We start from the raw sequence: 13,848 nt of genomic DNA, 5'->3' as shown, positions 1-13,848 counted from the left end.
GCGCACTCGGTGGATCGGTCAGCCGGCTCGTTCAACGTTGTCGATGCGTGTCGTAAGGCCAGGCGAGAAGCAGCGCGATCATAGGGGGAAGAGAACAACATAAGAAGGACGACAGACGGGCACGAGAGGAGAAAGGAGAAGTTGAGATCAGATCCAGAGCGGTCACAAGCCATTCATGGAATCGAGTCACGATGGCGTCTGGACTTTCTACGCTTCCTTGCTCGCCCACACCCGTTACGGGCAAGGTCCGCCTGAACGTTACCTGCGGCTTTGTTAGCCAGCCCCGGGCTCCTGGGCTCCTCCAACTCGCCTTCAATGCGTCTTCCCCATCATCGCCCAGGCACCCCCCCTGGACCTGCGGACAAGGTCACAGCACACCGGAGGTGGACCTGGTCTTGACCCCATCTGGGTCAAGCTTGGGCCGGCCTCGACACCTAATTGATGGACCTGGAGGCTTGGAAGTGGAGAGAATGAACCATGCGGGGTTGGGCCTGACCCCAGGATAGGGACGCCTACTGTCCCCCAACCCTTTGGACTCTGTGTGTGTCTGTGTTCACCTCAAGCGCACCATTCCAGGAGCACAATGTCCATGAGGATCAATAACCCTCCACGAGGATCGTAACCCTCCACGAGGATCATAACCCTTTATGGGACAACCATCAGTATAATGAGCACAACTTGCAGTAAAACGGTCTGCAGGAACCAGAGCCTCTGGGTGGAAAAAAAGCCTCTTATACGATGCCCCCTTGTATAGTGCAGATCTATCCGTGATGTGCTCTAGCATGACGTCGTATGTGCGAATGGCCCAGGTCTTGTTGTGTCCCTTTTCTACACCTTTTTTAGAATATGGCAATCCTTTGCGGTCCTAACAAACTGTATGTTGGGCTTCTCGAGTGGGTTGATATCATGTATATAGTATTACACATCTCGATTGAAAACAAGGCACTATGGCCGAGCGGTTAAGGCGTCAGACTCGAACTTTCTCACAGATATCTGATCTCTTCGGAGGCGCAGGTTCAAATCCTGCTGGTGTCGAATCATTTTTGGATCCATGTGGGTCGTCGGATCGTTGTGGGTGGTGTGGATTTTTGTCAGTGTTGCATCTGGCGGCTGCGCCGTGATGTGGCGGGGGCCCGGGAGCTGTGGACGGGAATGGCTTTTCAGCAGCACAGACACAGGCTTGCACAATCTGGGGAAACCCATCCACCGCTATCTGAGGACCCCAAATTCTCTGCACGCTAATCCCAGGTAAAGAGGAGTGGACAGTTCGACGGCGCTGGCGCTACGAGGGAGCTATTTCTGGCCCCAAGTCCTCGATCTCGGATATCTTGCATAATGAAACATGGCAAAGGCTCCTAGAGCCGGTGCCTAGGCCCTCTGGGACCCTCGTAACATTTCCACGCTGTTTACTTAGCTAAGTATTTGCAAAGGAATGACGGAGTTGGGCATGGCACGGCATGGGTGCTAGCCAAGCACCTGGGTACCTCGGAGGCTACCCCATCCGGCAGGTGGTCGAGCTGGTTATGCTGTTGGAGAGGGCTCCCGAGAGATGAGGGCGGATACGAGGGCAACGGGCCAACGGCAGGCATGAAGTTCGGGCTGGGTCACCGGACGTCTCGCAGACGCTGCTAAGAACGTGGTACACACCTAGGTCTACCGCCATGTCAGGTCTGGCAAAGAGGACTGGAGTGGTACATCTCACAACTGACCTTGTGCTACCGCGAAGGTCTTCGGTGTCTTTTACAACATCTGCTGTCGTGCTGCCGTGAACCCAACCTGGCACGAGAATCAAGCCTTGGCGAGACCTACATACGAGAAGCGATCTCAAAGGTTTGCGTGAAGACTGAATTAGCATGCCCCTCTCAGAGGATAGTCCTGAGTGGGATAACCTTTACTGGAATCAGTTCTCCAGACTAAGGTGACCAGTTTTGAGGTGGGATTTTCTGCGAGCTGTAGGGCCAACGCAGACAAATTTCCACACAACGACGGCGATCCGACGACCCACATGGATCCAAAAATGATTCGACAAGAGTTCAGTCTACCACTGACGCTGGTCGGAACCAGGAACATGTTGTTCGCAAGCCTTACACCTCATCTTCAAGATGTGAACAGATCCGACACACTCTGCTTCGACCTGCTACCCGAGCTCTGGGGATGAGGCTCCTCGGAACCTAACCGAAATACCACATCAGAACCCCACAGCCATTCAATACCCTTAGCTACCAAGTCCTCGAAGCATTGCAACCCAAGTCGTCGGCTGAGCTCCAGAGTCTTCAATTTGGCTTGGGTACATGACACGGTTCTTCACACCGGCGTTGTTTATTGCGTAGCGAAGTACGACAACGTGGTAAGCGTATCATGGTGTGCTCTTGCTGTGCAGAGCTCTTCGTGTCGTTAGTGCCCAGGTGTACTGGGCCACCCATTCGATCCGAGGACCTTTTATGGCCACCCGTCACCTTAGGAACGGCATTGGTGGCCTCGTCCGATCGACTGCAGGACAATATATATCAAGGTAGAGAGGCTCTGTGCCGGCAAGCCACATATGTGCACAAGTACTGGCATTCGCCTCAATCCGTCTCACCCGGAAAGACAAGCCACGAGACTTTCTTGCCTTGGCATGCATGTCAGACTCGTCCGCATCGTGCAGGCTGTCGGTTTGAAAGGATGCGATGCTCAAATAGTCACTGCCCTTTTCGGTCAGCCACTATTTCTGCAGGCTGGTCACGTTTGGAGCCAATCGAAGCGGCCAAGACGGCTGATATTCCCACAACCGATTTCTGATTGGGCAAACCGCCCAGATCCTCACGGCAGCGTTGGGCTCCTCGTTGGCATCGGAACATCCTTCGGTGCACCCACGACACACACCCACATTGTCGCTTCACGCTGAGATGCATGAAGCGACGCCCGGGCATTGGTGGGAGACACGGCAAGGCAGCAGGATTCGGCATGTCGGTCATCGCCGCTCCTGTGTCCAGATCGGAACACTCTGCTTCGGAAAGGCATGGTTCCACAGGAGTGGCCCATCCTCAGTTCCTTCTACCACATGTCTGGGACATCAGCACGTTCAGCCCTTGCTTACCCATGGCATTTCCCTTTGCCCTGCCCTGCCACCTGACGAGCACCTCTCGCTCCTCTCTGATCCTTGTCTCTGATTTCTTTACTCAAGCTGATATACCACCAGTTCAGCCCTTCAGGATGTTCCATCACATCGACTCAGATTAGAAACAGACGTGCGTGGTACAGCCGCACATCACTCTATTAGTCTCTCAGAGTCCCCTGGAATCTGAGACATCGTGTGCTCATTACACTCTTCTTGTCTTTCACTTGTCTTAGAAGGTGTTCACAAAGGTGGATCGCGTTCGCGGCCCATTGTGTGTACGGCTGTACGGGGAAATCTGTTATCTGCAGGTCTGCGGCGTAAAGTCCTACGGACCGAAAGGGTCAGCCACCCAACACCCAGCCGCAAGCACTTGAGTGCGCTTGCTCCCACGCCGCCGCCGCCCACCCTCCCTCCCCCACGAAATGGAAAGAATAGTTTAGCTGTCTCTCGTTACAGCCCGTTCTGGATCGCTCGATTCCCTTTCTCTCTCCTCATTTTGCCCTGCTGACTGACCCGACTGGACTGGCCTTTGGTTTCTTCCTGTCCTCTACTCCGTTCATTCACACCCTGCCTTTGTTTTTCTCTCGCATCTCGTCAACTGTCCTAATCGCGGCCCTGTTCATGAGGACACCACATCTGATGCCCGTGTGCCGGCCCATGATTTTGCCGGACCATCACGGACCTCCCGGAAAGCACAATAATTCACGGAGTGACAAGCACGAGGCTCGGTAGGCGTAGCCGGGACGCGCACGGCAGCCAACAGTATGGGAGGCCGCGGGGCCTGGTGGTGCAGCCCCTGCACATTGCTGTTGCTATCCGCGGTATTGCCCAAGGACGCCGCAGCCATGTTTCACGGCGACGGGAAGCGCGAATACGTCCACAAGGTCTACAAGGTCAAGGTCACCGAGGATTACCTGACCGAGGACTCCCAGCTCAAGAGACGTGGAAAGGACCAGTGCCCGACGAACTACGCTTTGTGTGCAGCATCCCTGGGAGGTGACTGCTGTCCAAACAACTATTCTTGCGCAAAGGACTCATGCTATGCTACGACCGCCGCCGTTTCGACTTGTGCTGGACAGGCGTCATACTACGCGTGCCCCTTTGATGTCGGTGGAGGCTGCTGTCCTCAAGGTTCGCAATTTCTTCACACAATTCCGGGCACCAAGTGCAGATTTCGAGGTTCTCTGTAGCCATCCGTTGCTAACATTTCCTCTTTTCGTTCAGGTCTCGTGTGCGGAGCTGGGCAAGCATGCAACCCGCCTGCTGGTGCCACTTACTCACAGACATGCGGGACTGGGTACACTCTTTGCCCATCATCTGTCAACTATGGTTGCTGCCAAAGTGGTATGGTTTGCGGTTCGTCGGCATGCTTCAACCTCTCGCCCTCGACCAGTGTCACCGTCTTCACAACAACTCAAGACGGCTCAGCAACGACAGTTACCTCCACTTCGGTGTTCACGCCAACCGCCGACTCATCTGGCACCGCTGACGGGGCTGTTGCCAAGATTTATCCATCGACCTACCCGAAACAGGCCGCTACAGAGGGCGACGACTCGTCCGGCGGGGGTGCTAGTAGTGGTCTTTCAAAGGGCGCGATTGGCGGTATCGTCGGCGGCGCAGCAGCCCTACTACTCATTTTCCTAGCCGTCGCGATCTTCATTGTCAAGCGCCTGAAGCGAACCGAGCGTGCGGTGCAGTCCCGTCGGGAAACAACATCCGGCTCTGGAACCCGTCAGACCACGGAGAAGAAGTCAGCAACACAGGTCAGCATCACGCGTATTCAGCCAACACCGTCAGAGGTTGATGCATTGGACTGCGACCCCCTGATGATGTCCTCGAGTGTTGCGTCACCCAGAGGACAACAACAGCATCTACAAGGAAACGGCAGATCACGGAGCGGCTCCGACGCACCGAGCCAGCCAAGTGGATATAGTAGCTCGGCTGCTGGACTGAGGTGGAACACGCCGAGCGTTGACTCTGACGGCGGTGATAGCAATTCCAGAGAATACTTCACACTTCCTCCCAGGGTACATAATCAGCCCGGGGGTCGCGACGGAAGACGGATCAGCGAGGCTTCATCTCAATACAGCTATCATCACTTCGCATACGCCCGCCATGGTCGTAACTATAGCAACGCCAGCGAGCTGTCTGCCGGGAGCGATGAGGTCGGTTCCCAGCGTGGTATCGGGTCACCGCTCATGGGGCCCACTACGGCTGAGTTGAGTAGTGATGGGGGCTTCGTCCCCGAGTTACCGGGTTCCGACACCGAGACGGAGAGCAACGGGCCTCACGGAGCGAACGGTCGTCGGCCTCCTCACCAGTCGCGGAAGCGTTCCACTAGTGTCGTGTCGCCGATGTCGACCACCGCAGTCAACAAACCGCCACTGACCCATGCGAATCTCGCACGTCGAAGAGGGAGCAGTTCAGTCAGCCCTATGGACGCACAGAATGGGAGTGGCGGAAGGGGCAGGAGTGACAGCTCGGTGGCGCCTGATCAACGACTTGGCAGCATTGATGAGTCGGCCACTACTTCTGCCCCGACCACGAATTCCATGCATGGCTACTTTGGATCACCAACAACAGCAGTGGGACAGACAGCCGTCGGCACAAAGGCCAACTTTAGCTCACCACCATTACCTGGGTTTGTGTCTCTTGGACCTCCGCAAGGGAACCAGACTGAAGAGAGCCATGGGGACGAAAGATTTGACGAGAAACAGTACCAGTAAGATACAATCTGGTCAATTTAATGAACCGCAATGCACATGGCCTGCGGTGAGGAGGATATATGATACAATTTGGAGGTGCCTTTGGGCAGCAACGAGTGGCCGGCATGCATTATTATCGTGAAGCGTACCGTGACGCTTTTCAGGTTCTCAAATACTAGCATCTTTGTTTGGCGGGATGGGCGAAGCGTTCTGGAGTTTTGCGGGTTTTATGGTTAAGCAATATTGAACGGGCATTCTGTCAGGGTGGGGTGACCTTCTCATGTCACCGTCGACGAGCCGCCACGAGGCTCTCACCTTGCCTTCGGTCCTTAGGCCCTGTTTTGTTCACAGCAAAGTACTGAAAGCCTCTTGATAGAACATCGAATACTAGTACAACTTGGTTCAGGCATCAATCTGAAATACGTAAGACGCTTGCAATCTCTGTGTGCTCACGTTTGCGGAAGTACACCTCTATTTCGAAAATTTGCATGGTTGTTGCAGCCCTTGTAACGCCAACTTGAGCCTCGAGAGCCTCGGTTACGTTGATATGCACAGGTTCCTAGGACAAGGCTTATTTCCTTTCGAACACCGGCAACCGCTCCAGAGGCGCATCCACTTCAGATGTTGTACCCCCCTCGTACACTTTCTCGCCCTCCAACTCCTTCCACTTCGCCCCAACGGGAAAGTATACCTTCCTTTTTGTTAACCCTGGGTACAGGATGGGAGCAACGAGATACTTCCCACCAAACATGTACTCATCCTCCACCTCCCAAGACTTATCATCCTTGGGGAATTCCAAGAATAATGCTCTGATCACGGGCGCACCAGTCTCACTTGCTTCTTTCATCAAGCTTCTGACGTACTCTCTCAGGGTTTCCCTTAGCTTGAGATACCGCTCCAGTATCACACCAACTTCCTCCCCGTATGACCACACCTCATTGTCCGCACCAGATGGGCATTTACCACCACCACTGCTAGCTAGCGGTGGCTTATTGGGATACCTATCGCCATGCAGCCGGAACACGGGCAAGAAGACGCCCCACTGGAACCACCTCACCAGCAGCTCCCTGAACTCCGTGTCCTTTGGGTCGCCGCCGTGGAAGCCGCCGATATCAGTTGTCCAGTGCGAGATACCAGCGATTCCCATGTTCAGGCCTGCGGCGAGCTGGTTACGCAGGCTACCCCAGCTGCTCGCGATGTCGCCGCTCCAGACCAGGGCCCCGAACTTCTGGCTACCCGCCCACGCGCACCGCACCAGGTTGACAGTGTTCGGCTCGTGGCCCTGGAATTTCCCACTCCCGTCCCCGGCCGTGGCGCCTTCGTAGAAGGCCTGCGAGTAGTGTCGTGGGTAGATATTACCTATAGCCAGAGACGATCCCAGGTGATACCGCCAATTATCGAAGTCGTAGAGGCCATATTCGGGCTCCGCTTCGTCCAACCAGAACAGGCGGATGCCATACTGACCGTAATTTTTGGCGGCTTTGCTCCACACGTACTTGCGCGCAGCGGGGTTGGTCGCGTCAAAGTGCGTCGTGTTTGCCTGAAAGTCCATGACGTGATTGAAGCCGCGCTCGCTACGGATGAGCAGACCCTTCTCTACCATCTCGTCCCAGTTCTCGCTGTCGGGCTCGACTGTCGGCCAGATCGAGACCATCGGCTCGATTCCCAGGGAGCGCAGCTCATCACACATCGCTTGGGGGTCCGGCCAGTAGTCTTTGTCGAATGACCACTCACCTTGTGCGCGCCAGTGGAAGAAGTCGATGACGAGAACGTCCAGAGGCAGGTTCCGCCGCTTATATTCCCTCGCCACCTTCAACGTTTCCTCCTGGGCCTGGTACCGGAGCTTGCTCTGCCAGAATCCGAGGCCGTATTCGGGCATCGGAGGCGGCTTGCCAGTCACATTGCAATAGGCCTCGACAATCTTCCTGGGGGTGTCATCTACCACGATCCAGTAATCCAGCTTCTTGGTGCTTGAGGCGGAAAACGACATAATGTTGGTCCCCAGCACCGCCCTCCCGATGCTCGGATTGTTCCAGAGAAGTCCGTATCCCAGGCTGCTGAGGAGGAACGGCACGCTAGCCTGGCTGTTACGATGAGCCAACTCCAGATCTGTGCCTTTTAGATCCAGGTACGGCTGTTGGTACTGGCCCATGCCGTACAGCTTCTCCTTTTTCGATACGGACTCCAGCCGCAAGGTGAGCGAGTAGTCTCCACCAATGATAGACTTGAACTCGCGCGCCTGCACACCCAACGCCGAGGTCTTGGGGTCGCGCACGTCGATGCGCGTACGTGTATATTCTTCCAGGATGAGCGCGCCCGTTTTGGTATTGTGCATGGTGATCTTTCCGCGACGGGAGACTGTGGCGCGGATCAGTCCGTTGGTGATGGTTGCGTCGTCATCGCTAATTTTGATCTCAGGACTGAGCTCAGGGACAGGCTCATCGAGGGCCCAGTCCTCGGGGGGCATGGCATCGCTCTTGTGGGAGCGGACACGGAACGCGTTGGGACCCCATGGCTCAAGGTGGAGGACCTCGTGCTCGTAGGTATAAGTGAGGCGGTTTTCGTCTTGCGTGAACATCTTATTTGGTCCGCAAAGGTGCGTTGAGTTGTGAGCTTCGGTGCTTGGAATTCAAAAGAGATCATGAAATAATAAGAAAACAACAGGTTGAAAGACTGAGTATTATGAGTGTAGAATGCCCAAACTTCTCCCACTGCCCAACCGTCGGGTATAGTGCTCGGGAGATCATCACTGCGAGCTAGGCACTTACATGGATCGTGAGCCAGCTGGAGGCGGCCCAATCGTGGCCGGCTGGAAGACGGCTGCATTGCGTCTGTGACACGTCTTAGGTTTAACTTACACAGCGTTGTACTTCATAGTGGACCGATCGCGCAGCAATGAGCGGGGTGAAGCTTCATAGAATCGGAGAAGCAAGCTCACTCTATACCTAGTGAGCCCTGGGGATTTTCGGCTGCCGGTCCGTGCTACCGGACTCCGTCAATGAGGTCCGCATTGGCAGCAATGCTGAATTCCACTGCCTCATATCATCACGAACTTCTGATCAGAGTGGCTGTCTCCTATTCTTATTATTTCTAGGCTACGAGGCGAACCTCATGTGAATCAGACGTGGGCTTTTGTGATTGCACATGCTCTTCTCCAGCTGGTTGAAGATTTCAGGTGGTCGGCGCAGCACAATATATCAATCTTTTTATCTGTTTAGCAAGGATTTGGAACATAAATGATTGATGATGTAAGTGTATTTGGGTAGGGCCGTCAAATCGAAGAGCATATTCATTGTTCAATGGCGGTAGGAGGTCACCGAAAACGGTCCCCTTCGTAGTGAACACAAGGCGTGAACCCCTTCACAGGCCGGGGGACCTTTGTCAGAGTTAACCCTACCGTGAGCCGGCCCTAATTCCAGCATTGAATTGGAAATGCTGAAATTCCCCAGAGTGATCACGGGCTCATGTCACTACCTCAATGTAGGCTGCCCTTAGTCGCTGAGCACCCTGACCGCAAGCACATTCTAGCGATCAATCCAGTATCGCATATGATCACGTCGAAGTAGGCTCGCAGCAGAAGGGAAACAGAAATGTCTGCCGCACCGGTACAGCCGCCTCCCAATGCACCGGGACAGGCACCACCCAATGCGCCAGGACAGGCGCCGCCTGTCGACTCAGGAATGGCTAGACTGGAGGACTTGCAGTCATCCCAAGACCGATTCGAACACTACTGGACTGGTCGATACAGCTGGTGGAGAGCCGAGCATGCTGCAGGCAGACGAAGAGCTCATTACATTAAACTCCAGGCCCCAAAGCCGAGACCACCTGGACCGCGCCCTCAAGTCCAGCCTGATGCGCCGAGATTGGATGTGGATGGCAACAGGGTCGCATACCAACCGTTGGGGCAGAACAATTCCCGTATTAGACTGCTGCGATATATGGTTGACATACGAAATGGAAGCTATCAGATTATGAATTATATGCGTCCCACAGGATTCAGGCTTGTCAAGATTTTAGGTAAAGGCGGCTTTGGCATAGCGTGTCTATTTGAAATGAGAGATACCAACGGAAAGACGCACAAGTTCGTGGTCAAGGCAGGAACAGGGAGAGATTTGCAAACAGAAAGGGCCAATCTCCGGGTGAGTTGGAAAGTTTCATTCCCTAACACTGAAAACAAGTGCTGACGTACAATCTGTCACACAGTTAATGGCAGGGGCAAGGCATATTGTTCAACAAAAAAGATTACAAGCAATGCCTGAACCTGAAAGTATTGAGCGAGCTCCATCCAGAGCAGGAAACTTGTATGCCGGGAATGATCCTGCATTTGTGGCACGTTTGTTTGATGCAAATCTCACCATGTTGGGCATGGAGTTCATGAAAAACGGTGATGTTCATAACTTACTGAGAAAGGCGGCCGCTCAACAAAAATCATGGAAAAGTCGGGAGTTGTGGCTTATCTTCCATTGCCGTGAGTCTTTACACACGATCTTTTGATAGGTCATATGCCCATCTAACAGGGGCACAGTCTTCAGAGGCTGCGTTGCATTGGCATACCCGGACACTTGGACCGGGGGACGCGATCCAGAGCGCGAAGACATTATATTACAGGAGGAAGCGATACCTCTGGTTAATGAAAAGCCCGCCGACCAATCTGGTGCATTGGTTCATTTCGACCTCGACCCACAGAATGGTGAGTATCTCGTCGAACATGGACTTGAACTGCCACTTACGAAACCTACAGTGATGATCGGCGATTTCGACGGTCCAAACAATCAAACGCAAGCACACTTGCATAATCTCACACCTATATTCAAGGCACGAGGCATAAAATTCTCAGATATTAGAACTCACTTCTAAAAGTTGCACAGATAGGTGATCTTGGTGTTTCTGCAACGTTTCCTGCTCAAGACCGTGTCAGGCTGTAAGTGTCTTAGGTTCCTGAACATTTTGTATTTATTGACCAACGTTAATCTTGATAATTAGCTGGCCTCTCCTGAGGCACAGAGTAGTAGGAAAACCAAGCATATTCACGCCGGTAAGAAGTCCCAGATTTAGTGGAGAGGGTGGGCAAGGAACAGCAGTCCATTTGAAAGCTCAAAACAATGGCCTCGAGATCTATACAGCTGACTTCGTGCTAGGAACAAAACACCAGAGAATGGGATTATCTCGACAACAATTCAGATCTGCCAGCGGAGTTGACTGCTGGCCAGTATGGTTGGTGGACAAATTTGTACCAAGCAGCACACGTATCTCACCACCTTTGCAATTGTCGACGGACAGGCCAAACGTAGAGCTGACGTCGTATCAGATAATGTGGCAACTGATACTTGGTTTAACCCCTGATGAGCCACCCCAATGTTCTCAGCTGGAAGTGGGCGGGGTCCAAGTTTGGACATACGGTGGGTTGCTCATGTCAGATACATCCGAGGCTGCGAGACGAACAGACCGTGACCGTATGTATCCATCGCTTGGACATTTTCTTCTAATAAATCCATGGGAACACCATCAGTACACAGTCATCAATCGTGCTAACTAAATCGCTTGTAGTTCGCTTTCTTGTGGCTGCATGTATGGCGCATGTTCCACAATTTAGGCCTAATATGTTGGAGCTGGAACAGACTATACTTGCCAAAGTCGATTGTGACTGGACTGATCTCGAAAATGACCCCGAACACAAGTTTTCAATAAGGGACCTTCTGGGTGAGCCAGGACCGTAAGTAGACACTAAGTGCTTGGGAACCGAACAATTCCTACACTCCCTTGTGATCTCTGCCACTGCTTCCGAGTAATGTCTTAATACCCACAGTCTGATACCGATGCAGGCCTCCTCGCAATCCAATACCAGTACCACCTCGTACTCGTGGCCCAAATGCTGGCGGTGGGCCGGGCCAAGGGCCCGGCTTGAACGCTGCAGCGCCCGTGTTTGTCCCCGGAGATGGTGGGCAACCGTGATATTCATTCCCGTCGCTTGTTGTATATTATCCCCCGATGAGATGAGGGAAGTAGAGGGTCGGCGGGGCGCAAGGAATTGAACTTGCCCTACACAAATGCCCCCACCGCCATGATAATACAGTGCGGATCAAAATTATTCAGGGAACTGATGTGTCCGAGCAAGTAAATGTCATTCACATGTGTGCTGATATATCGCCAATAAAAGAATCCGAAGAATAGTTGCAGTCTTGAAATTGAGTCTTAACTTTTTGGGTTTGATTTATGTACAGTCCAGTGCTGGTTGGATCTCTTCTTGAAGATAAACATGGAATAATGGCTTGAACTATCCCCCTCGGTTTCCTGATATAAAGGTGTCAGAAGTTGCTCTACGAAATAACTGGGATACTTGTTGGAATGGCTTGCTGCGACATAGTGGACATTGTTGCCTTCCGCCCTATCAGTCAGAATCAGCCCCGGCTAAAAGTCTCCACCCAGGGGCCGAGGCCCACCAATGTCCTCACGATACTCAGCCTTCAGGCACGTCGGATCCGGCTTGGCAGACTAACAATCTTGTCCATGGGAAATTGGGATGACGATGGCGCTCAGCAACAACGGCCTTTGCAATCCCATTTCAATAGTGGTCCTTCCCCATTCGACATAATTCAAAGGCAGCCCCGATTTTCATCTTGGCCCTGCATCGTGGGCTCACCCAGAGCTCACGCAGGCCCCATTGAGGCCCACATGAAGATGGCATGAAGAGACTGATGGCGCCCCTGAGCGACCCAGTATCTTGGGACCGGAGAAATAGCGTTGTTGATTTAAGTTGCAGATCGCCACTGGTCTTCGAACGTTCTACTGCATGTCGTACCCACGGACAAGTTCACGACCCAAAACGGAAGACTTTTGACAATCATGATGCCTTCCTCACTTTCACCAACCGCGCGTAGCGTGATTTCCGCCCTTGTCTTGGCATCCGCAGTACACGCGAGCGACATCCTTATGACCCGAGACGATAGTGACATATACACCGAGCCCAGTACCGACTGTCACGATATTCACATCTTCCTTGCTAGAGGAAACAATGAGGTCGCCGGCGCAATGACGAGGCAGACTCACGTCGTCAAGGCTGTTTGCGATGGCCGCGACAGCTGTGGGTGGGAAGACATCGATTACGATAACCCGGTGGACAACAAGTATGCAGAGGCTTGTCACGAGGGCGCTGTCAACGGCTTGAAGCAAATCAGATCTTACGGCGAAGAATGCCCAGACGCTAAGCTGGTCTTAACTGGCTACTCACAAGGCGCTCACGTTGTTGGCGACATTCTGGGAGGCGGAGGTGGAACATTCGAAACCATGGGGGGTGGCGAGCACATGGGCGAGAATAGCACAGAGGAGTATGTTCAAGGCTTGGACCATGACAGCAGCCCGGGCAATCAGAGTAAGTGAATCTTGGTCCTTGCCGCTGGGATGATAAGTTTCGCAAGCCTGCGGGAGAGTATTCGAGTGAGGATAATGTCGCTAACCAAGTCGCCAAAAGTCGTCGCAGCGTTCCTCTGGGGCGATACACGTCATACAGCGGGTCAGTCGTTCGAAGTCTTGGATAGCGTTGATTATGAGGGCTGGTATCCCCGAAACGAAACCGAAATCGAGAGTCTAAACAAGTGGTCCGATATCCTGCGGTCGTGGTGTGACCCTCGCGACGGAGTCTGCGCCTACGATACTACGGAGACGGTCAACTACACCTACCACTGGAACTACCTCGATCTTTACTCGAGCGATGCCGCGGACTGGCTGAGCGTCAAGCTTGGGGAGAAGGAGAACACTACTGCGACGGCGACGGCGAGTTCGAGCTCTAGCAAAGCAACTTCTACGTCTTCCTCGTCAAGCAGTGGTAAGTGAACACCTGATCCCGAGCCCTCAATGTTCAATGCTGACATGAGTGCCCAAACAGCAGCAGAATCGACCTCAGCCTCCGACTCGGACGCCAAATCAGGCGCCTGGAAAGCCGAAAGTGCACCGCTCGTATCACTGGTGGCTGTCGTAGGATTGATGGCCACTTTGTTTATCTAGCGATCGAGTATTTAGCACCGGTATACTTTGATAATAACTGTA

The 13,848-nt window shown here is 53.4% G+C and overlaps 4 protein-coding genes across 4 annotated transcripts; 3 read left to right on the top strand and 1 right to left on the bottom strand.

The window, feature by feature from the left end:
- Window positions 1-3,945: 3,945 nt before the first annotated feature.
- J7T55_006188 (uncharacterized protein) lies at window positions 3,946-5,826 on the top strand (the record flags this gene model as incomplete). Its single annotated transcript, XM_053141554.1, has 2 exons — window positions 3,946-4,231; window positions 4,325-5,826. 2 exons carry the CDS (start codon window positions 3,946-3,948, stop codon window positions 5,824-5,826), a joined length of 1,788 nt encoding a protein of 595 aa, XP_053000954.1.
- Window positions 5,827-6,376: 550 nt separating this feature from the next.
- On the bottom strand, window positions 6,377-8,383 carry J7T55_006187 (uncharacterized protein; the record flags this gene model as incomplete). The annotated part of the gene is made up of 1 exon (XM_053141543.1): window positions 6,377-8,383. The coding sequence occupies one exon, from the start codon at window positions 8,381-8,383 to the stop codon at window positions 6,377-6,379; it is 2,007 nt and encodes a 668-aa protein (XP_053000953.1).
- Window positions 8,384-9,395: 1,012 nt separating this feature from the next.
- Window positions 9,396-11,757, top strand: J7T55_006186 (uncharacterized protein; the record flags this gene model as incomplete). Its single annotated transcript, XM_053141532.1, has 8 exons — window positions 9,396-9,944; window positions 10,009-10,273; window positions 10,331-10,495; window positions 10,678-10,726; window positions 10,958-11,019; window positions 11,097-11,258; window positions 11,353-11,518; window positions 11,628-11,757. 8 exons carry the CDS (start codon window positions 9,396-9,398, stop codon window positions 11,755-11,757), a joined length of 1,548 nt encoding a protein of 515 aa, XP_053000952.1.
- Window positions 11,758-12,648: 891 nt separating this feature from the next.
- On the top strand, window positions 12,649-13,806 carry J7T55_006185 (uncharacterized protein; the record flags this gene model as incomplete). Its single annotated transcript, XM_053141522.1, has 3 exons — window positions 12,649-13,174; window positions 13,274-13,627; window positions 13,688-13,806. 3 exons carry the CDS (start codon window positions 12,649-12,651, stop codon window positions 13,804-13,806), a joined length of 999 nt encoding a protein of 332 aa, XP_053000951.1.
- Between the last annotated feature and the right edge of the window lie 42 nt (window positions 13,807-13,848).

This window comes from Diaporthe amygdali, assembly GCF_026229845.1.
Source record: "Diaporthe amygdali strain CAA958 chromosome Unknown NODE_1_length_4327563_cov_65_473760, whole genome shotgun sequence".
In the NCBI taxonomy this organism is placed as follows: Eukaryota; Fungi; Ascomycota; class Sordariomycetes; order Diaporthales; family Diaporthaceae; genus Diaporthe; species Diaporthe amygdali.
The sequence above is the reverse complement of the archived record's forward strand: the minus strand, read 5'-3'. Positions and strand labels throughout refer to the sequence as shown.